Genomic DNA, 25,149 nt, shown 5'->3' on the forward strand with positions numbered 1-25,149 from the left:
ATGGTAACCCGCGATGTCTATAATGGGAAGGAGTGCGCGACGCGTATAATGAGCGTTATTTTAATTTGACTTTTATTGAAGCTCCTATGAACGGTGTCTAGCTGGACGGTGTCTTCGTTTCACTTGAACGCACTCTGATTGCCTGTTGAACTCGAAGATACCACGGCTTGATATCTGTGTTGACCATGACATCGTTGAAAGCGTCCATTCCTTCGATTGCATTGAGTACGCCATAGACAGCCTAGAGAATGATATCAATTGAGTGTGCATGGGCTACTAGAGACCGTGTCTTGTCTACCTACCAAGTCAGCCAAATTGGGGTCATTTCCTCCCATAAAAAGCCTTTTCTTGCCCACAGCAGTCGTCCATTCTCTGCAATAGCTATACAACGATTGGCGAACGTCTTCATCCAATTTATATCTAACAAATCAAATAAAATAATCATTCTGTACACTCATTTAACTGCTACTTTTTCTTCAGCTTCCTGCCAATGAAATACATAGCAAAGGAGCCGACGATTTGAGCACCGTATCTCTCGACAACGGTGAAGTTTCCAACACTGGAAATATAGTTAAAGGATCTTCGAGCTTCTCCCAAAGTTCTGTAGATGTTTGGCGCCAACGCATGGATCAACTTGTTGTCAACCCACATCCTCCATTTAACTTCCTCCCTAGTCAACGTTTAGTATTTTTTAATTAATTAAAAGGACATTGTGACGAGTAAGTGTTTGCCTTCTTGCGTCGCTGTTCTCTGTCGATCCAAGCATGACTTCATATTTATTTCCGTGTTCAATCACCTCTCGACCTTTTGCATCTTTGCTTTTGATTTCTGGATAACAGCCCATAACTTCGCTGAGAGTTCTCGAGCCGAGTGACTGGGATTTAAGAATGCTGATAATGAGACTTGACTCTTGCAGCTATAGAGCTATTCCGGGATATTATTACGACATTTACTCTGTTTACTACCTGCACATCTCCAACGACGACCAGTGGGACTTTCTTGGTCGTTGCGAACTTCAATTCTTTCTTAAATAGCGGATTGACTTCCACTTTTTCGTACGGTATGCCGTGGTAGTCGAGAAAGACTCGCACTTTTGAGCAGAACGGACACGTTTGATATTGATAGAGTTTTATGACTGTAGGCGAATTTTCAGCAGTTTGATTTCTTTCTTCCGCGGCAGCAATACAGATAGACGCTTTTAAGCAGAGACCCGCGGCAGTAGCTCCAAAGAGACAACGTCTAATGCAAGATCGGCTAAAGAACGCCATGCTACCGTGCGCTAGACCTACAAGTGCGGGGTGAGCTGTACCGCCGCATAGAGCAGTGATCACCGCTTCGCAGTTTACCCTAACCCCTTTGTACCAGTTACTGGCTGTAGTTACAAAGCGAAATGGAAGAGAGACCGACGTAATGAATGCGAAGATCGTCGCCTTATACTGTAAGGGATTCGACGAGCTTATCGTGCCGGTACGAAGCGGAGAAAGAACGAGAAAGGACGAGGGAAAACCGGCTAAAGGTTAATTAATTACGACGTCAGGGATTTTTCTTCCACGTGTTATTACGTAATCGAAACGAAAAAAGAACGTGCGTCATTTCCGGCCCTGACTCAGTACAGTACTATAAAACACTGTACAGTAGGTCCAGTGGCAATTGCGTCACTTCCGAAAGCTCTAGTATAAGACGAGTGGACATTCGCTATTTCGTAGAACAATGATGATGGTGGAGACACCCCAACTTGACTCGGAGGTACGTCTACGCGTGTCTACGACCGTACGTTGTATTGATCACTGATCGTATGGGATAGAACGCTTGTTGAAGTAGTACAGTGTGTTTGTATTACAGTGTGTTTGTATTACAGTGTGTGGTAGTAGAGGGCAGCAGTAGTACTACGGTATCCAAATGGGTGGGGTTACTCACGTGACATATGTTGCTCTGTTTCGCAGCAACCGTTCAAACATGCAAGCAATTGGAGCACCATGGAGATCAAAAAGCCGCCCAGTCGCATAGAAAAATTGTTGGACTTGAGGGAACCTGCACAGACGAATTTTTTGTTTGAGGATGACCTCTCTCCAAGATCGGCTACAACAAAAGCGCCTTGTTATGGTACAGAGCAAAGAAAACTAGAAGAAAGGGTTGACTTTCTCGAGAAGGAACTGCGACGAAAGGACAGTCAATTGAATCAAACAAAAACCTATTTGGATATCATAGAGAAAGACAGGGCAACGTGTAAACAAGAATTGAAAGCATATAACATGCAGGTGAGCAAAGGTAATCAAGGTTCACGTTTACATAAAAACAGTCAATTCTATGTAGACTCTAATATGGAGGAATGAGATGGAAAGCAAAATGGAAGAAGTAGCTGCAATGCAGGAAAAGATGGATTTTCTGGCTGCTGAGAACGCGAGGCTCAAAGGGGCTGCGTACGAAAATGAAGATCTAAGGCAGAAAATTGACGTAATTGAAGCTGAACGACAGCGAGCTGTGGACGAGAGCAAAAAGAACGCAGTAAGAAAAAAAATCAGCTCAAAAAAGAATTGATCAAAAATCTATTTCTATTTTAGATTTTAATTCGGGATTTGCAGAAACAGCTTGCAGAGCACAACAGCACGCAAGATTTTCACTCGAACGCTGCACCAACGAGTTCCTTTCCTCAGGTACTACATCAATCGTATGTACACATATAGACTACATATAACTATGATGCTACTTATTTTAGCTTCTTTGCCACAATCCTTCACATATTCAAGCGTCTGTTCAAAGACGGTTAATCCTCCCAGAACGCGTTCGTCCTTCCGAACCAGAAATTCGATGGCACCCCAAGGAAGAAGATGACCTGTCGCCGTCAAGTCCTCCTGCCCAACACCTGGCTGCCGATCAGTATGGTCCCTTGCAAGCTTGGCTGCGAAAACAGAACATGGAAGCAGCTTTTAGCGGAGCTTATGCTGTTTCGTCTCCTATTTATAAGCAAACGTCGCCTTCTTCTTCACCAAAGGCTTCTAAAAGAAGTAGTTTGTCTCAATATCTAGAATGCCCAAAATGCGAAAGTAGATTTGATGCGAATAATTTTTCTGCATATAGATATCATTTAGAAGATTGCCTATGAAATTTATTTGACCTCCTGCTATTTATTATTTGAAGTTTTTATTCTCGGTAATTTATTAGCGTGCGTCACACGCAAGCACGTGCTAAAAAACTAAAAAAAAGCTGCCGGACAACACTAGAATCGAAAGAGTTTTAGTCTCTGCCGCGCTCTGACTGTCAACGAATTTGCCCTCTCATTTTTTCCTCGCCTTCGCAACCGCCTCCGCCAATTCCTTTCACTCTTGCCAGTTTTGGACTTCTCCTCAGAAATTCGATGGCACCCTAAGGAAAAAAGATGACCTGTCACCTTCAAGTTCTCCTGCCCAACACCTGGCTACAGACGTCGCCTTTTCTTAACTAAAACGAGTGGACAACGCAGTGACACGTGCAAAAAGATAGTTTTTCTCAATGCAAGGTACTACTACTCTACTACTTTCCAAAAATAAATTTCAAAGGCAAATGAACGCGATCTCTCCATGTCTCTTCAGAGTGCGTGATCCCATTGGGTCTTCTGTCCGCACAAGCATCCAAGAAATATTCAAAGTCATCCCCTTCTTTCCAGTCCAATGACCGCATCAACTCGGCCATCTGCAACGTCTCATACATATTATCCCCTTGGCCGTTGCCGGAATCAACATAGATACGACTAGAAACCTTCTTCGCGCTTCGAAGCAAATCAAACGAAGTGACGTTGTGACAATCGGCAAACCAGAAAGAAGGAGAAAGACACGCAGCGTTGCCAAACACGTGGTCGTGCGTCATGGCAAGCGTAAACGAAACGAGACCGCCCATTGAAGCGCCCATCGTCGCAGTACATTTCGCCTCGGACAAGGTCCGAAAATTCTCATCAATAGTCGGCTTCACACATTCTACAAGGTATCGAATATAGGGATCCTTGGATGCTTGAAGAAATGACCCGGTGCAGTATTCTCTCATGCGATTTCCAGGTCGTAAGCCGTCTACGTTGGGAATGGCAACGAGAATGAATTCGCGAAGAATTCCTTCGGCCCACATGCGATCGAGCTTCTCGTCCAAATACCAGCCACCTGACATCGGCCCACCTCTATCCCCCGGCGTCGAGAAGACATTCTGACCGTCGTGCACGTACAGAACGGGATAACGCGACTCGACGTCATAATTCAACGGCAAGTAGACGAAGACGGGTCGTCGAAGGATACCGTACGCGGCGATATCTGACGTCACTTCCGGTTGAATGACTCGAAATTGCGACCCGTCGGCGTTGGGACGAGAGTAGGCGCGATGGGGCGCGTGGCACTCGCGCCAAACGCACACGGCCGGATCCATGTGAACGAACATGATCGAATTGCCGTAATCGGTCTCGTCGCGATGCGGATTGTTCGGATCGGCGACCCACGCGGTGCCGTCGACGAGAAACTTGTATTTGTAATAGCCTTCGATGAGGGGAAGAGTGATGCGATACTCGTCCGGCTCAGTTTTCGACATGGGAAGGCGCGACGGATCCCAGCCGCAGAAGTCGCCCACGAGCGCGACCGAACGCGCTTCGGCGTTTCTGTAGATGAACGTCACGCGATACCAGTCCTCGTCCTTGAACTTCCACGGCATCTTTGGGGCGGAATCTCGTCACGTGACACGTGTTTTGATTCCAGTCGGCTGCGCTGGAGATCTGAAAAGAGGCTAGCAGAGTACGATCAGACAAAAAATTAATTGAATTTCTGAAACACGAGCTTCAAAAAGAAACGGTCACGTGGCAATACAGTGTAGTGTTAGCGCACGTCCGAGCAAAAAGCAAAACCTCGTGCGTCGATCGATTCATTGTGCGACGATCTCCTCGCGGCGACATAGCGCCTGTATAGATTGCGACGCTGCAATTATAGACTCCTCGACGACATAATCGGCTCGATTGGAGCCTAAAAGCGCGCGTGAAACACCGAGAACGATGAACGAATCGGCACTCGAGGGTCTCTTGCCGACAGCGAGCGCGCAAGCACGACACTCCGTACGTAAAACATGTGTGGGAGATAACGAAAATCACGAATAAATTAGATTCTAACCTATTTCGAGCAATTGAAAGCGTCCGACGACGGATGGCTACTTTGTGCAGAAACCTTTCTCAATGGAGTCTACAGGCAATACTATTCAAATTTTTGATATTTTTTAGTAGTCCTTCTCTTTCGTTTTAGCAATCAGCACATTCAGTTCTTTCTCCTTCAAGTCCTGGAGCATCACGTGCGTGCGAGACACGCGCGAGAAAGCGAAGAGGCCCAGGCGCGTCTGCGCGACTTTTTCTTATCGTGGATTCGGCGCCAGGCTAGTAGGAAGATTGACCTATGAGCGAGGGAAAAGGATGTCTTTGATGTAGGAGTCGAGCAAGGAGCGCTTGATTGTTAGAAAGTTTTCGCAACTCTGCAGTTTGGTTTTGGTCTGCGATTATCCAGAGAAGGTCAGATGAGATTTCGTTTTAATGTTTCTATTTTAAATCGACTTTTTTTTTAGTGGCCCACTTTCTTTACTGACTTGATCGAATGCCTTTCTCTTGGCATCTCGTCTATCGAAATCTACTTGAGAATTCTACTTGCCATCAGCGAAGAAGTAGCAGACAAGGATATTCCTCGAACCAGAGAAGTCACAGAGCATTTAATATTTTATGGGTATGTAGGATTGTGCACATTTAGGAATTAGAACGAAATACGCTGATAAAAGATACAATGCGATTGCAGTGTATTCCCCAACTCGTTGATTCGTGGCTGCAAATCTTGGTTAGTTAGAATGAAGAATTAATTTCAAAAAAGGTAGTTAATTAATTAATAATTTTAGAGCACGACCGAGCAATCGAATCATGAATTGACATGCCTTTGCTTGGAAGCGATTGGGACGTACGTTGCTTGGATTGACATCAATCTCATTGTGAATGATACCATAGTTGGGTAGGGGAGGGTTTTTTTGCGCTTTGTTTTGATTTTATGAGGGGAGTGCTTATTGTAGGCTGCTTTTGAAGTATATGAGAGTCGAGACTCTGCGAGAAAGTGCAGCGGATTGCCTTCACGAAATTATAAGAAAAGGTATGAGGCGTCATTTTGAAAGAAAGTTGATTAGCTTTTTTTCTTTGTGAAAGGCATGGATCCTATTGCCAAAACCAAACTGATTGAATCTATAATGAAGCTATTGGAAAACTCAGGCTTTTATCCTCCACCAGAGGTCGCATTCAACTGTTAGATATGTGTGTACTGTAAATAACGTCGATATTTAGGGCGAGGGCATTGAATTTGTTGCCAAACTGTCCAAACTATTAAACGGGATAGGTCAAGGATTGGTGGCTAATTGGACAAAGTTAGTCAGTTATCTGCAAAGCAGGGCACTATGATTACAACTCTCTCTCTCTTTTTTAGAGTTGTCAGAAGCGGGGAAGAAGAGCCAGCTGCTCACGCGGAAGCAGCGGACGAGATACTTTCCGCAATTGAATCAAAACTTCCTCTTCTATACAGGTACGGAGCAAATCAAACTCTACATTCCCCTTTGCCTCAGCTCTCACTTTCTACAGATTCTTAGGTGATGAAGATGACGATGTTTCACAGTGTGTCTTGGGCTTTGCCCAGGCGTACGTAGCTATTCTCAAACATGTGCGTATCTCCTATTGTAGACGCTATCGTGGCTTCACGTTTTTCTTACCATAGAGTGGGGATCTTGCTCAGCGTTGCCGCAGTCACGTCAGCAACATTTTGTCAATAGCCATAAAGAAGCTTCGATATGATGAATCATATGATTTTGATTCTGAAGTAAGATAGCATGATGTCATCGTTTAGAAACTAAGTAAAGTTATCTTGATATTGTGTTAGGGTGAAGATGAAGCCATGTTTATGGAATACAGAAAGCAGCTGAAACTCTTATTTGACAGCCTCGTACTCTTGGTAAGATGAGACAGATTCAGTTGATAACCGTTTAGTATCAATTATATCTTCAGGATCCTGAGCTTTGCCTACTAACAATACGCGACTACGTGGCACGAGTATTCGAGTAATATAATATATATAATGAGAGTTCGTGTAGAAATCAAACAAAAAATTTTAGAAACATCGAGACCTGTCCCTTTGAAGACACCGAGGTTGCTCTACGTCTTGTTTACATGTTGGGCGACACGTTACCGGTAAGAAAAGCATACACGCACACAACATCGAACTAAGCAAAAGCCTTATTACACTGGGGTCTCCCTTTCATCTGTAAGTTGGGTAGTCCCGTCAGTAACTTCTTCCGCTTCACTGCCATCGCTTTCCACAATATGGTGATATTTCTTGAGATGCTTCTTGAAACGCTTCTGGTCTTTTGATTGTCTGATCATCAGGTTGCATTGGGGTGTGCCCTTCTTGCACTGTATTGGCTTTTCCGGCCCGAAATAAAATTCGTATAAGTCGGTGCAATTGAGCCAAATGCAGGTTACATTTTTTATAATAAATGCCGATATATCGACACCGTGCTGAAACCACAAAATTGATCTTATGATCAAATAAGCAATGTCGAGCAGCAGATTTACGAAAATGTAGATCATTTTGTAATTGCCCCAACGCAATCTTCCAAGAGTCCCCGATTGCCATTTTTCTTTAAGTTCGCGCAGCGCAATTGCCGGTGAAGCGAGATTAATGCACGAGAAAATTATCATAGCCCAGCGTATTGATCCCGGTAGTATACCCAGCGTTTCAAGACGAAACAGCGTCTCAAGCAGTTCAACCGTGTCAAGAATATCCCATATCATACCTCCCTGAGTAAATAGGAACATGTAGTAATGGACACAAGCACACAAGCACACAAGCGAAACCCCTGACGCTTAACTACCCCATACGCTCCCCCCCATACGTCTACTGGTGTACATACAAAAATTTAAATATTCTCTCTCTACGACGAACCTGTATGCGTTCGATGGAGAGTCGACGTCGCGAAAACGCTTCCGACGAATGATGAGCGCTAACGAGAATAAGAAAGAGCAGCGCCGTACCGGCGATGATGACTTTGACGCCGTTCTCGCTCGTTTCGTCGTATCTAAGCAGTTTCGCGTCGTCGTGAAAAATGTAGATAATCGGCGGCGAGAGACCGAGCACGGCGTAAAAAAACCACGCGATGTAGGCCGATTTGAGCCTGATCGCCTCGTTGCCGCTACTATCAGTGGCGTCGCTGTAGCGATTCCACACATAGTGGCCTATGCCTGTAATGGCTTCGAGCCAGGCGAACCAGGCGATTACGCCGAGCGGGACGAGCCAGTAGAGAGCTGACAGCTCGGCTGTCTTTGCGTTTTTCGTCGCGTTCTGCGAAACGTCGACGTCGAACGCTGACAGATTGTTTGTCGTCGTTTCGGTCGCGTCCTGCGGAATGCGAACGGCGAAGTAGTCGAGACTGCCCAGTTGCACGATAACGATAAAGACGGAGAGCACTTTGAAGAATATCTCCGTTCGGTGGACCATCGTTCTCCTCCTTTTTGCACCAGCAAGTCCCTGATAACACGTGCTCACTGTAAACTATTTATTTGTTTTTGTTATGAGGTGTATCCTAGGGACCTCATTTCGGAATGGATTGCAAGTATCCTCTACTCAAGTCATTAACCCGCATGGTGATTTCAAGTCAAGTTTCATACCACAGCCATTATGCTGTAGTTGAGCTGGTATATGAAATAATAGATAAGCAAGAAAAAAATATAGCTTATATATTTTAGTTCTTTGAAACTGTTGTGAGGTACGAAAAATATTTTAATCATGACGCAGAGCATCTGCCACTTGTTCTGGTAAAAATTGGCTTTGATTGGTCGTTTGATTGATAGATTTGTTTTTTATGCACTGTAGTCTGCTTTTCTTGACAATCGAGGTCTCAGACATCCTCACGCTCGTTTGAGAAGCCGATGCTCCTATCTTTTTTCACGTTTTGTAAAAACCGTTAGGTACACCGTCTCAAGTGAGGTCATACGTTTCAAATAAGCGCGGTCTGTTTTCTAGAGTTCATTTGGCAAGCTATGCACACGAAATATTAAAACGCATGCAAGATCTACTCATAGTAGAAGTCGCTGGACATAGCCTAGTCTCCATGGAAGACCAGGTGCAGAGAACGTATTGAAATTATCGAATAATTTTCTAATTATTTATTTGCGAAGCTATTTTTGTACGAAGCCGCAGGAGCGTTGATCATTTCCAGCGGATCAGAACCCAAAGTAGAGATAACCCAGTGCGAGAATTGGGCTATTGCAGTTTGACTGTTTAGAAACAGCTTGAAATGATGAAATCTCTCGTCGCTCCCGTCTTGGCGAAAGTGGAATCGAGTATCAGAGATGTAGGTCAATGTGCTAGGTTGCGTTTTTGCTAGGTATTAATTTCTCTTCGATCTAGCTTTGTGCAATTGAAGACGAAGCAAAGCAGAATCATCTAGCTCAATTTATAAATCATTTAATACTACTGGGACTGTGCGTGTGACAGGGTGAAAACCTCTCGAGGTTATTTATTCTCGCTTTTGTATAGGCGGACTAGCAAAGCGTTCACTGCTCATCAGACAGTGCAGCAATGCGGGAGCACGGAATGCTTTACGGAAGTCGGACTTTTTTTTCTCTTCTAAATTTATATGGAAACGCATCTCTTTTGTTCAGGTTTTGACTGTGTGTCTGAAGGTGCTCAACGTTCCTGTGCACAGAGAAATGCTTCACTCGGGTAAGAAAAAACGTTTCTATGTTTCTAACGAAGCACGGCGGTTTTGGTGCGTAGCTGTGAGGCAGCTGTTGCATCGAATGGTTGTTTGTCTGGGTGAAGACATTCTTCCCTACGTTCCCTTGGCCGTTTCTCACTTGCTCAAGGATTGCGGCGTAAGGAATGGGGTACAGTACGAAAGGAGACTGATTTTCATTTTCGGCTTTTTAGGAAAGGGATCTCCAAGAATTTATACCTTTTATCAATCAGCTGGTCGCACGATTTAAAGTCGGGCAGTAGGTTGCGCGCTTTGTTCAATTGGAAATTCTCCTTCTTTAGGCGCAAGTCCAACCCATCGTCAACGAAATTTTCATGCCAATAGTTCGGGGCATATTTAATTTTCTCGGTGCACTCGAAGAGGAATCAGATCCAAACGTACTAGCAGTCGCGCGAATGAAATAGGGGAGTGCGAGTGCTTGTCTAGATTGTCAGAGAGAAAGAGGCCCTTCAAAAGTGCTACTTCTCTTTCATTGGATGCATTGTCGTTAATAACCAATTTCAAGTTATTGCTGATCAACGTAGGCACTGCCATACGTACGCGTAGTCGTAATTTGAATGTGTACTGACTGCCTTAGAACCTGAGCACACACAGGAAATACTTTTGACCTTGGTGCACGGAGCTCTGGACTTTCCTGAACCATCAGTACGTATTATATTTCTGGTATCTGCCCACCAAAGGTCATGAAATTTCTCTATTTTTAGACTCAGAAGTACTGCTTCAGTTGTCTAAAAAAGCTCGTAGAAGTATGGGGTAAGCGGACTGTAAGCCAGAAAGACGCGTTAGCTGAATGAGACACGTTCAAGGTGGTGGCACCAGCTCGGTGCCTGGATTTGACGAGTTCATTTACAAGAATATCATTCCTGCCTGTTTCGTGGCTCCACTGAAGGCAACGTTTGATTTAAAAGACGTGCAGGCACTGACAGTAAGGCAAGGCGCAATTATTTCTCTTGCTGCATTTTTACACAAGCTTTCCTCTGTGGAGGTATTGAGCGAGAGTGGCCAGGTCATGAAAACTATACTAGCACGCAGGGTAAGCCTCATAAAGTTGCCAAGAACTAGCCTGGTATTTCTTTTGCAATAGGGAGTAGAGCTTTTTCACTATCTCCAGTCAGAGTACCTTCCTTCCTTAAATTTTTCATCAGAACTAATACAAGTAATCTTCAAGAGCTGTCTTTTTTTTCCCAATCGACCTTACCTTGACACAGGAATACCTTAAACATTTGCAACATGCTGACCAGAAGACCTTCAAGAATTTTTTGAAGGTGATGGGCAAATTTCTTGCAAACGCGCGTGGTAAGAGATTTATTTCTCTTTCTAGGCAATGTTTAGTCAACTTCAAGGCCAAGTAAGAACAAGGTAAACTGTATGACGCGAGTACCATCTCCATCTGCTTAATTTATTTCCCAAAATATTTTAATTAAATGTATACTTCTGAGTTGATTTTTCTATACACAACACCAACTGCAACCCCTTTACAAAAGGGGAGTGCAAGGTTGCAAAAAACCAAGAAAGTCTTGACGCAAAGAAAAGACAAAAACGAAACCGAAGCCGTCATGTGACCGTGGACACCTGCGACGGACTCGGCGACGGCACGGGAGTGGAAGCAGACGCCACGCGCTGCTGTTGCTGCTGGTGCTGCGTCGTATTTGGCAAGATGGCTCTCGGCGTTGAAGGATTTGACGTCGGCGACGGAGCAACCTGTTTGGGTTGGAGAATACGATGCGATCCCATTATTGCTAAATCGAGCTTGCTGGGCCGTTTGACCCGATTGCTCCCGCCGCCGCCGCCGCCACCACCGCCGCCGCCGCCGCTACCTGCGCCGGCATTCTGGGGCACTTCAACGATTTGCGGATGGAGGAGAAAGTTGGGGGGAAAGTAGGCGAGTTGCTGTGCAGCGAAGTGAGGCGACGTTTGGTGCTGGTGGCCTGACTGCGCGGCAGCAGCGACAGTGGCAGTTGCAACGGCGGCTTTCATCATTTGAAATCGCTGCTGAGGAGTGAGGAGAGCGGCGCCTTGCTGGGAAAGATTTGAGCCGCCGCCGCCGCCTTTGGGAACTTGACTGGAAATTGAGGCAACGCTTGTTTGCTGGAGCTGCTGCATGTTGACGTTTGAAGTTGTGGAATCTTCAATTGATTTGACTGCCGGTAAGTGAACGCGTGACATTATTATTAGAGGAACTAATCTGCTCACCTGAATTTAGCATAGTCTGTTGCTCTTCAAACGTGGACCCATTTAAAAACTGCAAATGATTCTGAGGAAGCAGGGGCTGAAAAAAAACAACACCACACATCAACTCACATAGTATTTATCCGCTGCTCATACCAAAGGATGGTCAGCGGATTGCATTAGAATTCCTTGTTGTTGCTGCTGAACCGGCGGAGGTGGGCTCACGTGGCTTGACGGCGTCGCCGTTTGCGCCACCGCCTGTTTGCTCTGACTGCTTGACTGAGATTTTCGAGACGATCTCGATCTCGGCGTTGCCGCCGTCGCCTGCGGCGGCGCGCCACAGAGAAGCCCCTTCGGTGGCAACGGTAGCACGTTGTTGGGCGTTGAGACGGCGGGACTATTCACAGCCATCAGCTGACCCTTTGCAATGCGCAAGTGAGACGTTCCTCTTCCTTCAATTCGATGCTGGCTGGCATTGGATGAGAATAGCCTCGCCGGATTGAATTGGTAGGAACATGCGAGGGGTAGTGCCGAGTGGTTAGCCACCGGTGCGGAGGAAATAGCTTCGCTGAGATCGAGTGGTTTTCCTAGAAAAGCGCGCCCCCAACCACCAAAACAGCTAAAGAATGAGATTATTGTGTATGTGATTCTGTACCTAGATTTGCTGGGCACCCTGACGCCTCCCTGAAAAAAAAAGAGATTATCCAAAAAAAAAATCCTGAGCCCCAGTCCCACACAATCTACTTTTCTTTTGATTTCAGTCCGTTTAGATGCGACCTCAGTTTGTCCATAGACTGGACATAGTACGTAGAAGCGTTCGGCAAGCAACGCTTTGCGCCAAACGCGCACACTCCCACGGGCATTGGCATGAGATTGCTCATCGAAAGTCGAATGTCTTCGACTTGTCCACTATCCAATACAATGTCGTCTACGTGCTCCTCTGCAACGACGACTACGGGATCAACTATGGGATCTTCTAGAAGAGACAAGATACAAGTAATCATGGGGAGGAATTCGTTTCTAGTAATCTATACTCCTTTTTGAAGTAGCGCCCTTTTTCGCGGATCGACTAAAGGTAAAAACGTCCGGTCTACTGCTACGGAAAGCCACTTACTCCTACCTACCTGGAGGCATGAATTACGTGGTTCGGATTCTGGTCACTGGAAGAGTGAGAAGGATCTGACGACGGCGGTGCTAATTCGCTGCCGCCGCCGCTTTCCGCCAAGAATGGCAACCCGGTCATCAGCGAATATCGCATGTGCCGATGCTCGGCGAGAAGTTCATCAAACAGCTTTCGCCTGTTGGGCACCTTTCGCCTCAATCCAAGACTGTGAGTCTAGGCGGCGTAGAACTCCCAACAATTCTCCCTCTCTATTCTACACACTACTATTGTACCTTGCAGGTCAAAGATCGATGACAAAATTTCCTTTGATCAGTCATCCATACGCCACAATGTCGATCGGGATCATAGCCAAGACTTCGCACTGAAAAAAAAAGGTCAATGAGATATGTTCGGTAAGGGCACAGAACAATAGAACCTCGCCTAACGACCACTTCCGTATTCAGTTATACGTATACAGTTTAAATTAACCGAAGTGGTCATCTAAGCGAGGTTCTACTTTACAAAGTCGATCCCAGACTACATACCTTTCTGCTCATTGGGCGGCGGAAGTACAATTTTCCGTTTCGCCGGACTTCCCCCGTTCACCCTTTCGTCGCCCGAAAGAGACGCCTTTCTCCCTCTCTTACATGGCAACCGTTGGCCGGGCACCGCCCCGCTCGCCGTAGACGGTGACGTACGCAGCGGTGATGACGTAACAGGCGCCGCCGTCGCCGGTTTCACTTCGCCCGACCCCCCCATCCTCGTCGTCGTCGTCGATTCGACACGTCGCTTGTTTTTCGATTCGACGCGATTTGCCGCGTGTCGACACTCTAGAAAAAGGGTGCATTGCCCTCGCTTATTCCCCCCCTTTTCCTCCGTACCGTAATGATGCCGAAAAGCGGACGCGAGAACGAAACGCTTGCAGACTTCGCAAACGACGAGAACGCGTCGTTCAATCGACGGACATCGACCGTAGATGGTCGATTCTGCGCGCGATAGTGCGTGTAATCAATCTTTCGTTCGTCGCTTTTGATTCGACGTAGCAATTTTATGCGGGGGGCCCTTTTTCTTACCGTCTAGCTTGAATTTGAATGGCAACAAGTGAGACCGTACGGTAATCGGTTCGCCGATGTCGTCGCTAGCGTCTATCGCAAACGGAGAGGAGCGGCGAGCGTAAGTTGGCCACTTGCCGAAGCTTTTACTCGCGATTCGACGAACGACGAGTTTCTCACCGAGTCGGATCGCTTCCTGACAAACGTCGTCCCAAGTCTTTTTGCAATCGTCGTCGTCGTCGTCGCCACTGCCGCGACCGGTCGTCCTACCGTCGCCGTCCGATTCCGAGGCCATTTCCTCGGTTCGCAACCCCGGATACACTATAGCCACAGACGTCACCGTCCCGGATGCCAATGGAACCAGTGGAAAGTTGAGATTTTTCTAAATTTTAGCAAAGGTCCTTGTGCTGCTGCTGCTGCTGCTGCTGCTGGCAGCTACCCTCGCCTGATTCTTTTGCACCTATTCAAAGTAAATCATTTGGTGACCAGTTAACATAACCCCGTAACAATAGCGCCAAGTCCGCCGTAAAGGAGCATGGACGTTGGTCAGCTTGAAAATCGTTAACCAAAATCTTTTCACGGCACTTGATTATGTAGAGGAAACGCTAAGTGCTGTTTTAAACGAGAAACGACGGCTTGGCGAAGAGCTTGCTCAGTGCACGGTTCGAAATCGCTTCTCTCGACGAGAAAAGGCGCGAAACTTTGCTTTCTAGGCAGATAAGGAGTTTGTGTGGTCGCTGTGGAAACAATTGCAGTCTTCCTCTCCCGATCTGACATCGGCTGTGTCCTTGATAGTGACACGGTGCTGAAAAAGATTCCAAATTCAAGAAGACGTCTGTTTATCTCCTTTTTCTTTAGAGAAAAGGAGAAGAACGAGAGAAAAGACAAACGGGTATTAGAAATTTTGCAGGGAAAAGATGCCCGAATTCTTCAGCTGGAAGAAGTGACGTCATGCACTTGGTGGAGTTGAGCGCTCGAATTCGTTATTTAGGCTCTTTTGGAGAAATCTGACGATCTAAAGAGATGTCGTCTTCAGTAAGCCAATTAATTAATCAATTAATTAATTAATTAATCGATTAATGTTCAAGGCTTGAAAACGGTTCTGCACGATTACTAGATCAGACAACAATTCAGAAAAGTCAAATAGAAAACATGGAGGGTCAAATTGAGGCTGCACGTAACGAGGTGAAATCTTTAGGTTCACAGTACATTGGAAATTATCTGTATACGCGATCCTTGCACAGTTGGTTCAGTGTAGAGAAGAACATCAGTCAGTTGTGGCGGGACTAGAGACTCGACTTGGCACATTCACTAGAGAAAATTCTGGTCTTACTCTATATAAAGAATGACTTTGACTTTTTGATGTTCTTCTAGCTTTGACAGCAAAGCTGAGTGCAACACAGGCTCAGGCTGAAGAGACAATAAATTTACACTTGAGGCGAATAGAAGTAATGACGGGCACTTCAGTTTTTCTTATAATTAAGAGAGCTTCAATTTTTTATTAGTCTGTTAAAGCGGAAATGCTTGAGAAGATCGAAGAGTCAAATCGTAAATCTAGAGAGGTTTGAAAATAATTGGTTATTTAATTAAGTAAGCACGGGGATAACTTCTGCACTCACAAAGTTGCAGAGCGTGACAAACGCAAAGAATCGTCTGGAACAGGATCTACTGTCGAAAGAGGACGTTCACAAACGCGTCGAATCAAAACATGAAGAGACGGTTGCAGCGTTGAAAGAAACGCTAAAACTTCAACTCAAGCAAAAGTCCGAAGAACTGACTCGATGCAAAAGAGAGATAGACGACCTCAAGAGAGGCAAAAAAAGCGAATTCTACTTGGACGTGGAATTATCATTTCTTTAGAGGTGGAGCTGTGTAATGGTGCACTAGATCGAGAAAGGAAAACTCACAAGAAGGTTTATTTGGATTTAAATATATTTCTTTGCCTTGCAACGTGTTATATTCACAGGTCGTGAGAGAAGAGCGCGAGGCTTGCGCTCGTTTCGAGGCGTCCGTAAACGAAGCGCAGCAGCGCCACGTGAAAGAGATGACGGCGAAAAATCACGAAGTCCTGCTACTGCAATCGAGAATCCGATCGCTAGAAAAGGAAGAACCGGAAACTAGAGTTAAAAAACAGTCGCCAGACATAAAAGGGGGCTAGTTACTAAAATGAATTATTAGGACATAGCCACGTCGCCGTATCGATTTTCGTCGCCGCGAGTTTTTGGGTACATTTTTAGGGGAGGGTCATTTTTTGTACTGATACTCGATATAAAGGGAGAACTCCACTCTTGAGCGAATTCGATTAGAACTAGCAAAGACAAAGCAAAAGTTGGAAGCTCGGGTATATGAAGCATGGCTCTATACATCGTTGCCTTTACTTTTTTATATAGGAGAACGAATTAGGAGAACTTCGATCTGCTCAGACTCGACGCCTGAAACGTTTTAAGAGTCTACAGAATGAACATCGGCTCGTGTTACAACAACTCAAAACATACGAACAGTATTACACAAAGAAAAAGAGATTAGACGACTCAGGGCCCGAGTTTTTAGATCCGAAAAGGGTTTCAAAGCGACGAACGAATGGTCTCCTTCGCCCCCACGAGCAACGGCGAAGGAATTACAGCAGGAAGACAGCGATTCGGTTTGGAACGAGTTGAATTACTATCGTACCCAATATGCCTCGCTTCTCGAAGAAAAGTAAGTGCAGTTTTGGATCGATCGACTTACGTTGAAGAGAGTCTTTACATATAGAGTCTTGGCGGATGAGGAATGCGACAGTTTGCGAGTCAAAGTCGCTGAACAGGAGAATATTATTTTAGATCTTCAGCAATGTCTGGAGCAGGAGAGAGATGGTCATAATAGTCAATTTTTTCAGAGAGGTTTCACAAGAGCGTCTCTTACGTAGAACTCGTTAGTCAACTTGAAAAAAGCGAATCGCAGAGTTCCAAGTTGCCAGTGGATTCCACCAATCAGAAACAGCTGGAACTAACGCGAAATAAGGTAAATCTGTTTACGTACTAAAACGTGGGGGAAACGTTCTCGCACTTGATATGCAGGCTGAAGCTCTTCACGAGTCGGTTCTGCAGCTGGAGGAAGACAAGCAAAGGCTCATAGCTTCGAGGCTGTATGTATGCGTATACTTCCTTCTGGGGAAAACGCTTAGATTCTTTCTAGCGAGCAACAGGAGGAATGCTTTCGATTGCGAGAACAAGTAGCTAGGCTGCAAACGCAGCTCCTTCGCGAGGAACTGCACAAAGACACAAAGGCCGTGCAGTGTCAGCCGGTCGTGTGTTCCAAGGGCACTGACCCTGCCTGCGCCGAACTGATGAGAGATGATGATACCTCTCTATCTTGGGCCGACGTTTCGGTGCAGGTCTCTCTTCCGCAGCAGCGTCTGCGCGATTTGTCTTCCAAGGCCATTCAAACCGATGTCGGCGGCGGTGGCGGCGGCGGTGGCGAGTCGTCGTCTCGCTTGCGGTCCAAATCGGCTGGGACTCCTTTCGCCTTTGGCAGTCATTTTAATCCGATTGAAGCGGCGAGTAAGATTCCGCGATTGAAATCGAAACACGGCGAGAAAGTCAAGCAGCTTGAGCTGAGAATTGCCAGTCTGTCGAGACAGGTAAAAATCCCGTTGACCAATCTTTAGTAGTGTAGAGTTGACCGAAGTGGAATTAGCTTGCTGTGGTTCAGAACGAGAAAGATGCTTACTTTCGAGCTTTGGAACAGCAGAGACAAGCGCACGAGGAGCTACGTGCTGTTCATTCCGCCTGTGAACGTCGTGAAGAGACGCTGACGGTGAGTATGCACGGAGGATTATGGAAAATTTTAATTTCCAGACTGACTATTTCATTGTAGGAGATGCGACGCGATTTGGAATCTCGCCAATCGGAAAAGACGCATCTTGAAGAGAAACTAGCCGACGTTCTGGCAGCTCAGCAGCAAATTGCCGCTAGCTTGGCATCTTCCAGCGCAAGCGCGGCTCGCAGCGAATCGGAATGGAAGCAGTTGGAACACAGAGCCAAGGCGAGGAAGACAATGGGTGGTGGAGAGCCCGTGGGGGGGACTGATTCTTCTCAGGCTTCGTCCGACGAATCCGTGCGTCAAGGAAAATTGGCGAAATCCTTGAAAGCGGATCTTCAGGATCAAGAAGCCCGCTACAAGTCGTTGCAGGAAAAGTACGCGGTCAAGTATTTCTAGAGTATGCCTGTTCTGTATCTCCGGAGATAGGGTTTCTCGCCTTGAGCGAGATGTTAATCGGAAGCAAAGTCTTATCGATGATCTGAAAGCGAAACTGAAGGTTCTACGAGAAGAGTGCGAAACGGCAGCGGAAAGAGTCGTGAGAATAATCGCAGAACCACGCTCTGGGCACCACTGAGTACACTAATTATTCTAGATTACTGTATATAGTAGTGGTGTCCAGGCTTCTTTCCCCTGATAACAAACCGCGCGTTTTTTTAGAAAGTCGTCGAGAATAAACTCGAAGCCGCTGGCGATATGCATGAGCAGAGAAAAGCACGAGTGAGTTTCCCACCCTATGAGCACGTACCGCGACGAAACGATTCAAAGATCTGCGTCTTTTCAGTTGCAGGCTTTGAAAAACAGACTAACCAAGGAAGTCGACGAGAAAGAGAAGCTCCAAGCGGAGCGACACCGCTGGCGAGAAGCGGCGTCGAAAAAAGACGAACAGTGCGCGCAAATTCGAGCCAAGTGCCATCGCACCGAAGCGGCGCTCGCTCGGATGACGGAGAGAACGAGCGAGAGCGTACGAGCACTCGAGTCTCGTTACGTAAACGAGGTGAAAGGGCTCGAGGAGAAGGCGAAGCGAAGCCGACGTCGCTTAGATGAATATCGGGCTTTCGTTTGTGCCTACGGGCGCGAGTTGCTTCGGCGATTGCGCGACGCCCGGGGACGACGAGTCGCTGCCGGGCCGATCGTGACCGGCGGCGATTCCGAGTCTCCACCGGATGAGGATGCCAGTGAGAGCGATTTCCGGGAAATGGGAAACTGGAATCGAGCTAAAGAATTGTCGTGCACTATTTTAAACTTATCCGAAGGAGAATTTTTGGATCTGATGACAGCATCTCGAAGAAGTCGCGACCACAAAGAACGGGAAGAAGTGAGGATACTTATCAAATTTCCGGTTGATTGGATCCTAAACTTTTTTTTATTAGGATGTTTCTAAAAGAGATGAATCTTGGGAGATTCGAGAGAGGGAGTGGTGGCAAGATGTTGAACGTTTGTCAAAAGCCAAGGTAAATAGTACAGTAATACTCCATCTCAAATTATAATTCAATCTAGCCTCCATTTGCCGTTGCTCTTGTGGAGCTTTTTGTTTTAATAACCGAGGAGCATCTAAAGATCCTGACGGAATAAAAAATCGCTGTGACAGTGTAGGCATGGTGGATTGGGTTTTTATTTACATTAGATTGCGCATGCTCAAAGAGGAAATGCGGAGCTTTTGAACAAATTCGAACGAAATAAGCATGGCATCGCTCCTAGTACGAACCGTCGCGCAGCAAAATGTTTCGCGAACGTCTAAACGACCCGTTTCAGGAGGATCCGACCCTCGAACGACATTTCAAAGGCCATCGCGACTCCATAACGAGTCTCGCCTTCAATCCGAACATGCGACAGCTAGGTGAGCGACTCGCCGCGTCGATTCGACGCACGAAAAACACCGCTATCCGTTCCAGCGTCCGGCGGAATGGACTCCTGCCTATTCGTCTTCAATTTCAAGCCTCAATCTCGCTCGTACCGCTTCGTCGGACACAAGGCAAGAAAAGAGCCCGAGAAAGACGATTTTCACGCGCTTTTCGAAGGACGCCGTCTTGTCCGTCTCCTTCTCGCCGCACGGCCATCTCGTCGCTTCGGCGTCGCGAGACAAAACAGTTCGTCTTTGGATTCCTAGCATGTATGTAAAAGGGGGAGGGGGGGGCGGAGGCCTCGGACTCTCACATAACGCTTTCTTCTTTTCTCTCCCACTATAGCAAGGGAGAGTCGACAGTTTTTAAAGCACACACGGCGTCCGTTCGTAGTGTACACTTTTCTCCCGACGGCCACTCGCTGGTCACTTGCTCCGATGACAAATCCGTCAAGGTAATGTCAGACACTCTACTCTTATATAAGAAAGAGATATGCATGTGCACGTGTAAAACGCTGCTTAGTCTCATTTTTTCTGAAATCTCTTTTTTAGCTTTGGACTGTTCATCGTCAAAAATTCCAATACTCGCTCAACGGTCACATGAATTGGGTGCGCTGTGCTAGGCAAGTTGGAACATATATTAGTGAGGAAGGAAGACGAGAATGAATGGGACTTAGATTTTCGCCTGACGGTCGACTGATTTCATCAGCCAGCGACGATAAGACGATAAAGCTTTGGGATCGAACGAGCAAGGAGTGCGTTCACACATTCTACGAATACGGCGGGTAGGGAAGACGCGCGCGGGCCACATACTCTACGCAAATGCAAAAAAAAGAACAAAACCATTTCTTTAGAGCCGTAAATCACGTCGAATTTCATCCAACTGGAACGTGCCTGGCAGCCGCGTGTGCAGACAGCACGGTCAAAGTGAGACAGGGGAAAGAACGGGGTCCGGACATGCCAAACATACTGCGACTCGTCTTCAGGTTTGGGACATCCGAATGAATAAGCTGCTTCAACACTATCAAGGTAAGATGATTAGCCGAGTGGTTTACATTACGCGCGAGCTTGGCCAAGTCGCGCTCATACTTTTCCTAATGAAATTCCTTTTTGTTTCGATGGAATGGAATGTTTGTCTCTTTAGCTCACACGGCAGCGGTCAATTCGTTGTCTTTTCACCCGAACGGAAATTATCTTCTAACGGCGTCCAGTGACCACACACTCAAAGTACAATGAATGACATTAGAGGAAGGGGACTAACAACAATTAATCGCCTTAGATCCTCGATCTTATGGAAGGCCGATTGTACTATACTCTCCACGGACACCACCGCGCTGCTACTGCGGTTGCCTTCTCGCCCTCGGGCAAGTTCTTTGCATCTGGCGGTCAGGACGCTCAAGTATGAGTGCGATGGCAATAGCCGTCAGAAACGAGACGCCAATGAAGCTTCCTCCCTTTGACCCTTTCCCCTTAGGTATTGGTATGGAAGACTAATTTTGATCAAGTCGATCCCAATGAAGGTAATCAAAGAGAGACGCTGAGCTCGAGACCTGGAGGCTAAATGTACGCGCAGTGCTTCAACCGAAAAAGCGTCCAACGGCGTCAAGCGGTCACGAGCATGATCCGCCACTCGTTTCTCACGCTGGAATACAGGCGAGCTTGAATGGGCCGTCCGCTCCTCTTTTTTCCCATCGCTGTTAGTTTCCCACGGCACTTGTCGTATTTGCTTTTCTTAGCTAGGCGTTCCTTCCCACGACCACCCTCAGGGCGATGTTTTTATGGGTCGGCTGGGGTTGACAACAATAGCCCCCGCGAGACGCACATACGCTTACGTCGGTCCTCGCGTTGGGATTTATGCACGATGCTGTTTGCTTATCTAAAATGTTTAGTTGGATGGTCGTGCAGGGCCCCAAGACATGGGCGATCAGCCGCCGCCCGTTACAGACGTCGGCCCTTCTATGTTCACATCAACACACGTAAGAGAGAGAGAGAAAGACAGGGGGGTGAGTTGGTTGCTAGGATAGGTTCTCTAGCATCCTCTACAGTCTGCTTTGGATCGGACGCCGCCGCCGCCGCCGCCGCCGCCGCCGCCGCCGCCGCCGCCGCCGCCTGAAGAAGTAGGCGAGAGTGGCGGCGCTGTTGCGGGTCAAAGCGCTTCGGTTACGACCCCGCTAGAGGCCAAGTTCATACCGCCGCAGTTGGCTAATACGCTCGAGCACATTGTGGGACAACTGGACGTCATTACACAAGTAGAGGATCGATTACGAATTGATACACCCAGAGACAAGTTTCTTTATTTAGACTGTGTCTATTCTGGAGCAGAGGCTCACGCTGACTGAGAACAAGCTTAGAGAAGTGATCGATAATCAGCAGAAGATTACTCTGCAGATAAAACCGAACGACTGATTCCTCCGTAAGTAAAATTTATAACGCGCGCGGCGATACGCATGTATGTTGCACAGTTTCATTTATCGAGACTTTATTGTGTCGCTATATAGCTATTACTACAAAGTCACGATTGCTCCATTGCCTCCGTCTTCACTTGCTTCTTGTTATGCTTTTTCGCAAAGCGGAGATTGCGAAGGAATTTGGGATCTCTCTGCACGCGCGACTGATGATCGAGGTTCGTGGAGGGTCTATTAGGGGGGCCTTACTCCTTTTAGCGACATGAATCTGTGCGATTTTGGTCGTTTGATTCCGTTTCGGTGATTCTTGTGGGCTAGGATGAATGCTCGGGTGTCAAAACGCATCGATCAGGGCGTCGCGACTCTACCTTGATTGTGATTCGTGTGATTCTTTGACTTGGCCATAGCTGACGGGTAGCTAGCAGCGTAACGGAGACAAGACGGCAATTCTAGGCGTCGCGATCGCTCGAGAAAAGTGGGATTACGCCGAACCGAATCCGATAGCACGACGCGATGTCCCGGCGAAACCCGGATTAAAAAACGCAAGCGTTTGTTCGACTCCTATATTAGGGCTCTGGTCGACTGGATCCCGTCCAACGCCCAGGGCTCGCTAACGAAATAGCGACGAACAATATTAGGCAAAGATTAGGCGAAAAGCGGATCTGGAACAAAGCAAACACGCCTCTCGAGAAAATCCGGACAAAACCGACCACAATTGACATCTTTTATTTATTTTCAATCAGAGTACGTCACGTTGGTAAGAACCAACTCCTCCAAAACATTAGGCCAAACTATCTCTTTACAAGGCGCGTGCAATCATGCAAACGTGCAACATTATAAGCTACGCAACTCCTAAAAGCTACATTTTCGAATAAAAAAATAACCGAACTCAAACCTATTACATAATCTAAATCACAAGAGAGAAAGAGAACGACCAACTTCTCTGTCTCAAAAAACGAGAAAATTCTAATGAGCGCATAGTTCAACGAAGTTGGGGCAGTGTCGCGGAACGGCCGCTTCGTCTCTACTATTACTAAACACGCTGTCTCGTTTCCTCTTATCTAGTTTCTTCTGGAACTCGAGCAACTGGCCCATGAAACCGAAATTGGGCGACACATCCGACTTCCGCTGCTTGACAAAGTCGAAGGCGTCGTTCAACGACAGGTCGAACTCCTGCATAATGTAGGCGATCGTGACGGTAACGGATCGCGATATTCCGGCGACGCAGTGAACTAAAACGCGGCCACCACGCGAACGCGCGTCATCTACACAAAGAAAACGGACCAATGACATCATGTCGTGGCGCCTCGGCCCAATCAGGGAACCCCGCCGTGCGCGGGAAAAAAACCGGGCGCATGCAAGATGCATCCGATCCGGGGCCCCGCCTAGACCACCTAGCGAACTTACTGATAAACTGAATCGCCTCCTCGAAATGGGCCGATAAATCCTGCGTCCAATTATCCTGAACGGCGATTCGTTTGTACGTGAAACGACGACGACGGGGCGCTGCGGGGGCGCCCTCGGACGCCTCCGCGATCGTCTCCTCCTTTTTGTTCTGTGGTTGCGCGGCCTCGCCGCCGCCGCCGCTACCGTCGCCGTCATCCATCGCCTCGAATTTATTCGGCACATGCGACGTGACATTGAGGATGTGAGTTATCCGGAACTCGTCGAGCGTCTTGAGATCGTGCGCATCCTTTTCGCTCCCGACGAAGAGGTGAGCGCGAATCTGAACGGGCTTCGACGTGTCGTGATGCCGACGCGACGGCGATACGGCACCGGCGGAGACGGTCGCGCGTCGCGGTAGCGGCGAACCGATCGACAGATTCGACAAATTCAAATGGGGAAGCGAACCCGGTCGCGCGTTTCGATGGCATTTCGCCTTGCACACGTCCGGATGGCTTTTCGATAGAACGCAGAATCCTCCTACGATTCAAAATGCACTGTAATTATAAGGTGAAGGGGGAACAATTGCCTCGGGGCGAAGCGCGCGGCGCACCTTCTAAAATGCGGATCTGATTGAGCGATTCGTCGCGTAGTTTCGTTGCGATCAAGTCGATGAGTTCGCTCGACGACGAATTCTCGTCGTAGAGAACGACGTAGTGCGATTTTCGGCGCGCGGCGAATTTCGCCTTCGCTTCGTCGCCGTTGACGAGAACGGATAGGGCGAGATTGCCTTTTTTTAGACGCCGAAGCATGAGATTCGAGCAGGTGAGATTGATCGCTCCGTTCACGTGTCCTTCGGCGTATTTCTCGATCGGGCGAACGTCGAGGAGTAGGAGATCGTGCGGCGAACCGGTCGCAAAGAGCCGATCGACGAGCCACGCGCAGTCAACCGATGATGCCGTCATGATCGCGAGAATCGCTTGATTCGAATTCGTTGAACAGGGAGGGAACCCGAGGCGCGAGAGTGGATCGAGGTTCGGTGAGTGACGAGAAATCGACACGGCAGAGTCGTATATTAGTTGGTTTGGCCTAATTGGCCGGAACGCTAATCAGCGGTCAACACCCACTTGCTAATACGCTAACGAATCAGCGCTTGGTTAGACCTGACGTAATGGAGATAGCCATCAGTGTGCGGTTTTTGCGGTTTGGTTATGGTGAGTGCAAACAAATGATTTTCCCTCCGTTCTTGTCTAAACCTTCCCTTTCCGCTAGAGCGTCGACTGGTATTTTTCTACTCAGCAGGAATCACGCGAACGGTGAGAATTTGGCTTGAGGGATCGTGTGAGTGGGCGTGCTCGAGTAACAGCATTTGCTATCGGCGCCAACTTGTCTGATACGCTAATTGGCGACCACAGCGTACACAAAGCCAAACGATTGCGGCACGTGAGCAACCCACAAACGGACCATACTTTATTTGGCTCGCGCCTACACTCCAGCGAAAGAGCACGTTTTAGAAACGTGAGTCGCGGTAGGAGGCTGGAAACCGGCACTTTTGAAATGGTATAGATGCAGCGCAAGCTCGACTTTATCGCGTCATCCCACGCATCCGCACAAAGTTCGACGTCT

The 25,149-nt window shown here is 47.3% G+C and overlaps 8 protein-coding genes across 15 annotated transcripts; 3 read left to right on the top strand and 5 right to left on the bottom strand.

Annotated features, from left to right (window-relative positions):
• The first annotated feature begins 7 nt into the window (after positions 1-7).
• On the top strand, positions 8-11,209 carry LOC136185810 (exportin-T-like). 4 transcript variants are annotated; one of them, XM_065973000.1, is made up of 41 exons: positions 8-1,746; positions 1,944-2,103; positions 2,151-2,258; positions 2,314-2,505; positions 2,562-2,654; positions 2,717-5,059; positions 5,107-5,189; positions 5,244-5,370; positions 5,423-5,503; positions 5,557-5,685; positions 5,736-5,819; positions 5,878-5,987; positions 6,046-6,122; positions 6,176-6,258; positions 6,311-6,390; positions 6,450-6,545; positions 6,602-6,680; positions 6,735-6,836; positions 6,897-6,968; positions 7,022-7,074; positions 7,129-7,204; positions 8,600-8,707; positions 8,759-8,827; positions 8,886-8,980; positions 9,036-9,135; positions 9,191-9,247; positions 9,298-9,366; positions 9,423-9,496; positions 9,552-9,621; positions 9,677-9,737; positions 9,792-9,889; positions 9,945-10,001; positions 10,053-10,148; positions 10,198-10,291; positions 10,349-10,416; positions 10,476-10,524; positions 10,578-10,696; positions 10,757-10,804; positions 10,856-10,927; positions 10,980-11,036; positions 11,093-11,209. In XM_065973000.1, the coding sequence occupies exons 6-41, from the start codon at positions 5,000-5,002 to the stop codon at positions 11,132-11,134; spliced, it is 2,895 nt and encodes a 964-aa protein (XP_065829072.1). In that variant the 5' UTR covers positions 8-1,746; positions 1,944-2,103; positions 2,151-2,258; positions 2,314-2,505; positions 2,562-2,654; positions 2,717-4,999; the 3' UTR covers positions 11,135-11,209. The 4 variants fall into 4 exon arrangements, with proteins under 4 accessions (XP_065829072.1, XP_065829069.1, XP_065829070.1 ...); XM_065972997.1 differs by having other exon boundaries at positions 838-1,584; positions 1,636-1,746; positions 1,944-2,258; XM_065972998.1 differs by having other exon boundaries at positions 838-1,584; positions 1,639-1,746; positions 1,944-2,258.
• LOC136185844 (prostaglandin E synthase 2-like) lies at positions 56-1,502 on the bottom strand. The gene is made up of 5 exons (XM_065973043.1): positions 966-1,502; positions 732-916; positions 470-670; positions 303-420; positions 56-241 (listed from the first exon to the last, which is right to left on the bottom strand). Exons 1-5 carry the CDS (start codon positions 1,266-1,268, stop codon positions 98-100), a joined length of 951 nt encoding a protein of 316 aa, XP_065829115.1. The 5' UTR covers positions 1,269-1,502; the 3' UTR covers positions 56-97.
• Positions 3,481-4,703, bottom strand: LOC136185839 (uncharacterized). The gene has a single exon (XM_065973037.1). The coding sequence runs from the start codon at positions 4,663-4,665 to the stop codon at positions 3,511-3,513; it is 1,155 nt and encodes a 384-aa protein (XP_065829109.1). The 5' UTR covers positions 4,666-4,703; the 3' UTR covers positions 3,481-3,510.
• LOC136185841 (uncharacterized) lies at positions 7,065-8,538 on the bottom strand. The gene is made up of 2 exons (XM_065973040.1): positions 7,959-8,538; positions 7,065-7,813 (listed from the first exon to the last, which is right to left on the bottom strand). The coding sequence occupies exons 1-2, from the start codon at positions 8,508-8,510 to the stop codon at positions 7,253-7,255; spliced, it is 1,113 nt and encodes a 370-aa protein (XP_065829112.1). The 5' UTR covers positions 8,511-8,538; the 3' UTR covers positions 7,065-7,252.
• Positions 11,157-14,405, bottom strand: LOC136185818 (ataxin-7-like). 3 transcript variants are annotated; one of them, XM_065973010.1, is made up of 12 exons: positions 14,275-14,405; positions 14,116-14,187; positions 13,924-14,028; positions 13,588-13,872; positions 13,336-13,424; positions 13,065-13,276; positions 12,975-13,009; positions 12,685-12,916; positions 12,596-12,624; positions 12,097-12,527; positions 11,965-12,040; positions 11,157-11,912 (listed from the first exon to the last, which is right to left on the bottom strand). In XM_065973010.1, exons 1-12 carry the CDS (start codon positions 14,387-14,389, stop codon positions 11,326-11,328), a joined length of 2,268 nt encoding a protein of 755 aa, XP_065829082.1. In that variant the 5' UTR covers positions 14,390-14,405; the 3' UTR covers positions 11,157-11,325. The 3 variants fall into 3 exon arrangements, with proteins under 3 accessions (XP_065829082.1, XP_065829081.1, XP_065829080.1); XM_065973009.1 differs by having other exon boundaries at positions 12,685-12,913; positions 13,588-14,028; XM_065973008.1 differs by having other exon boundaries at positions 13,588-14,028.
• Positions 13,820-19,583, top strand: LOC136185808 (centlein-like). 2 transcript variants are annotated; one of them, XM_065972994.1, is made up of 28 exons: positions 13,822-14,639; positions 14,692-14,756; positions 14,808-14,896; positions 14,953-15,037; positions 15,086-15,129; positions 15,183-15,279; positions 15,339-15,420; positions 15,469-15,542; positions 15,600-15,656; positions 15,718-15,907; positions 15,955-16,007; positions 16,061-16,216; positions 16,273-16,319; positions 16,369-16,435; positions 16,485-16,594; positions 16,645-16,791; positions 16,846-16,946; positions 17,000-17,094; positions 17,151-17,218; positions 17,269-17,713; positions 17,770-17,889; positions 17,950-18,117; positions 18,172-18,269; positions 18,322-18,430; positions 18,553-18,612; positions 18,677-19,210; positions 19,266-19,346; positions 19,393-19,583. In XM_065972994.1, exons 1-28 carry the CDS (start codon positions 14,630-14,632, stop codon positions 19,465-19,467), a joined length of 3,327 nt encoding a protein of 1,108 aa, XP_065829066.1. In that variant the 5' UTR covers positions 13,822-14,629; the 3' UTR covers positions 19,468-19,583. The 2 variants fall into 2 exon arrangements, with proteins under 2 accessions (XP_065829067.1, XP_065829066.1); XM_065972995.1 differs by lacking the exons at positions 19,266-19,346; positions 19,393-19,583 and having other exon boundaries at positions 13,820-14,639; positions 18,661-19,088.
• On the top strand, positions 19,509-23,023 carry LOC136185829 (POC1 centriolar protein homolog A-like). Of its 2 annotated transcripts, XR_010669617.1 has the most exons (17): positions 19,509-19,592; positions 19,648-19,732; positions 19,788-19,867; positions 19,914-20,005; positions 20,082-20,190; positions 20,288-20,354; positions 20,409-20,520; positions 20,590-20,662; positions 20,722-20,764; positions 20,880-20,962; positions 21,015-21,134; positions 21,210-21,255; positions 21,309-21,388; positions 21,625-21,711; positions 21,769-21,984; positions 22,037-22,358; positions 22,459-23,023. XR_010669617.1 is itself a non-coding variant. In XM_065973024.1 (16 exons), exons 1-16 carry the CDS (start codon positions 19,578-19,580, stop codon positions 22,139-22,141), a joined length of 1,413 nt encoding a protein of 470 aa, XP_065829096.1. In that variant the 5' UTR covers positions 19,509-19,577; the 3' UTR covers positions 22,142-23,023. The 2 variants fall into 2 exon arrangements, 1 of the variants encoding a protein (XP_065829096.1); XM_065973024.1 differs by having other exon boundaries at positions 22,037-23,023.
• Positions 22,851-24,570, bottom strand: LOC136185838 (dual specificity protein phosphatase 7-like). The gene is made up of 3 exons (XM_065973036.1): positions 24,137-24,570; positions 23,548-24,063; positions 22,851-23,405 (listed from the first exon to the last, which is right to left on the bottom strand). Exons 1-3 carry the CDS (start codon positions 24,486-24,488, stop codon positions 23,107-23,109), a joined length of 1,167 nt encoding a protein of 388 aa, XP_065829108.1. The 5' UTR covers positions 24,489-24,570; the 3' UTR covers positions 22,851-23,106.
• Positions 24,571-25,149: the final 579 nt, after the last annotated feature.

Source organism: Oscarella lobularis, chromosome 4 (assembly GCF_947507565.1).
Source record: "Oscarella lobularis chromosome 4, ooOscLobu1.1, whole genome shotgun sequence".
Classification (NCBI taxonomy): Eukaryota; Metazoa; Porifera; class Homoscleromorpha; order Homosclerophorida; family Oscarellidae; genus Oscarella; species Oscarella lobularis.

Coding starts and splice junctions, on each gene's coding strand:
- LOC136185844 (XM_065973043.1), bottom strand. CDS start 1,268: ATGGCGTTCTTTAGCCGATCTTGCATTAGACGTTGTCTCTTTGGAGCT. Junction 671..731: donor GAGAACAGCGACGCAAGAAG/GCAAACACTTAC, acceptor AACGTTGACTAG/GGAGGAAGTTAAATGGAGGA. Junction 242..302: donor ACCCCAATTTGGCTGACTTG/GTAGGTAGACAA, acceptor ATCATTCTCTAG/GCTGTCTATGGCGTACTCAA.
- LOC136185839 (XM_065973037.1), bottom strand. CDS start 4,665: ATGCCGTGGAAGTTCAAGGACGAGGACTGGTATCGCGTGACGTTCATC.
- LOC136185810 (XM_065973000.1), top strand. CDS start 5,000: ATGAACGAATCGGCACTCGAGGGTCTCTTGCCGACAGCGAGCGCGCAA. Junction 9,367..9,422: donor TGGAATCGAGTATCAGAGAT/GTAGGTCAATGT, acceptor TCTTCGATCTAG/CTTTGTGCAATTGAAGACGA. Junction 10,292..10,348: donor TCAAGTTATTGCTGATCAAC/GTAGGCACTGCC, acceptor TGACTGCCTTAG/AACCTGAGCACACACAGGAA.
- LOC136185841 (XM_065973040.1), bottom strand. CDS start 8,510: ATGGTCCACCGAACGGAGATATTCTTCAAAGTGCTCTCCGTCTTTATC. Junction 7,814..7,958: donor TCTCCATCGAACGCATACAG/GTTCGTCGTAGA, acceptor CTATTTACTCAG/GGAGGTATGATATGGGATAT.
- LOC136185818 (XM_065973008.1), bottom strand. CDS start 14,389: ATGGCCTCGGAATCGGACGGCGACGGTAGGACGACCGGTCGCGGCAGT. Junction 13,277..13,335: donor ATCGATCTTTGACCTGCAAG/GTACAATAGTAG, acceptor TACGCCGCCTAG/ACTCACAGTCTTGGATTGAG. Junction 13,010..13,064: donor CACGTAATTCATGCCTCCAG/GTAGGTAGGAGT, acceptor TTTTACCTTTAG/TCGATCCGCGAAAAAGGGCG.
- LOC136185808 (XM_065972994.1), top strand. Junction 18,270..18,321: donor TACAAGTCGTTGCAGGAAAA/GTACGCGGTCAA, acceptor CTCCGGAGATAG/GGTTTCTCGCCTTGAGCGAG. Junction 18,431..18,552: donor AAACGGCAGCGGAAAGAGTC/GTGAGAATAATC, acceptor GCGTTTTTTTAG/AAAGTCGTCGAGAATAAACT.
- LOC136185829 (XM_065973024.1), top strand. Junction 20,663..20,721: donor GTGCAGACAGCACGGTCAAA/GTGAGACAGGGG, acceptor ACTCGTCTTCAG/GTTTGGGACATCCGAATGAA. Junction 20,765..20,879: donor GCTGCTTCAACACTATCAAG/GTAAGATGATTA, acceptor TTGTCTCTTTAG/CTCACACGGCAGCGGTCAAT.
- LOC136185838 (XM_065973036.1), bottom strand. CDS start 24,488: ATGACGGCATCATCGGTTGACTGCGCGTGGCTCGTCGATCGGCTCTTT. Junction 24,064..24,136: donor TCAGATCCGCATTTTAGAAG/GTGCGCCGCGCG, acceptor TTTGAATCGTAG/GAGGATTCTGCGTTCTATCG. Junction 23,406..23,547: donor GGAGGCGATTCAGTTTATCA/GTAAGTTCGCTA, acceptor TTCTTTGTGTAG/ATGACGCGCGTTCGCGTGGT.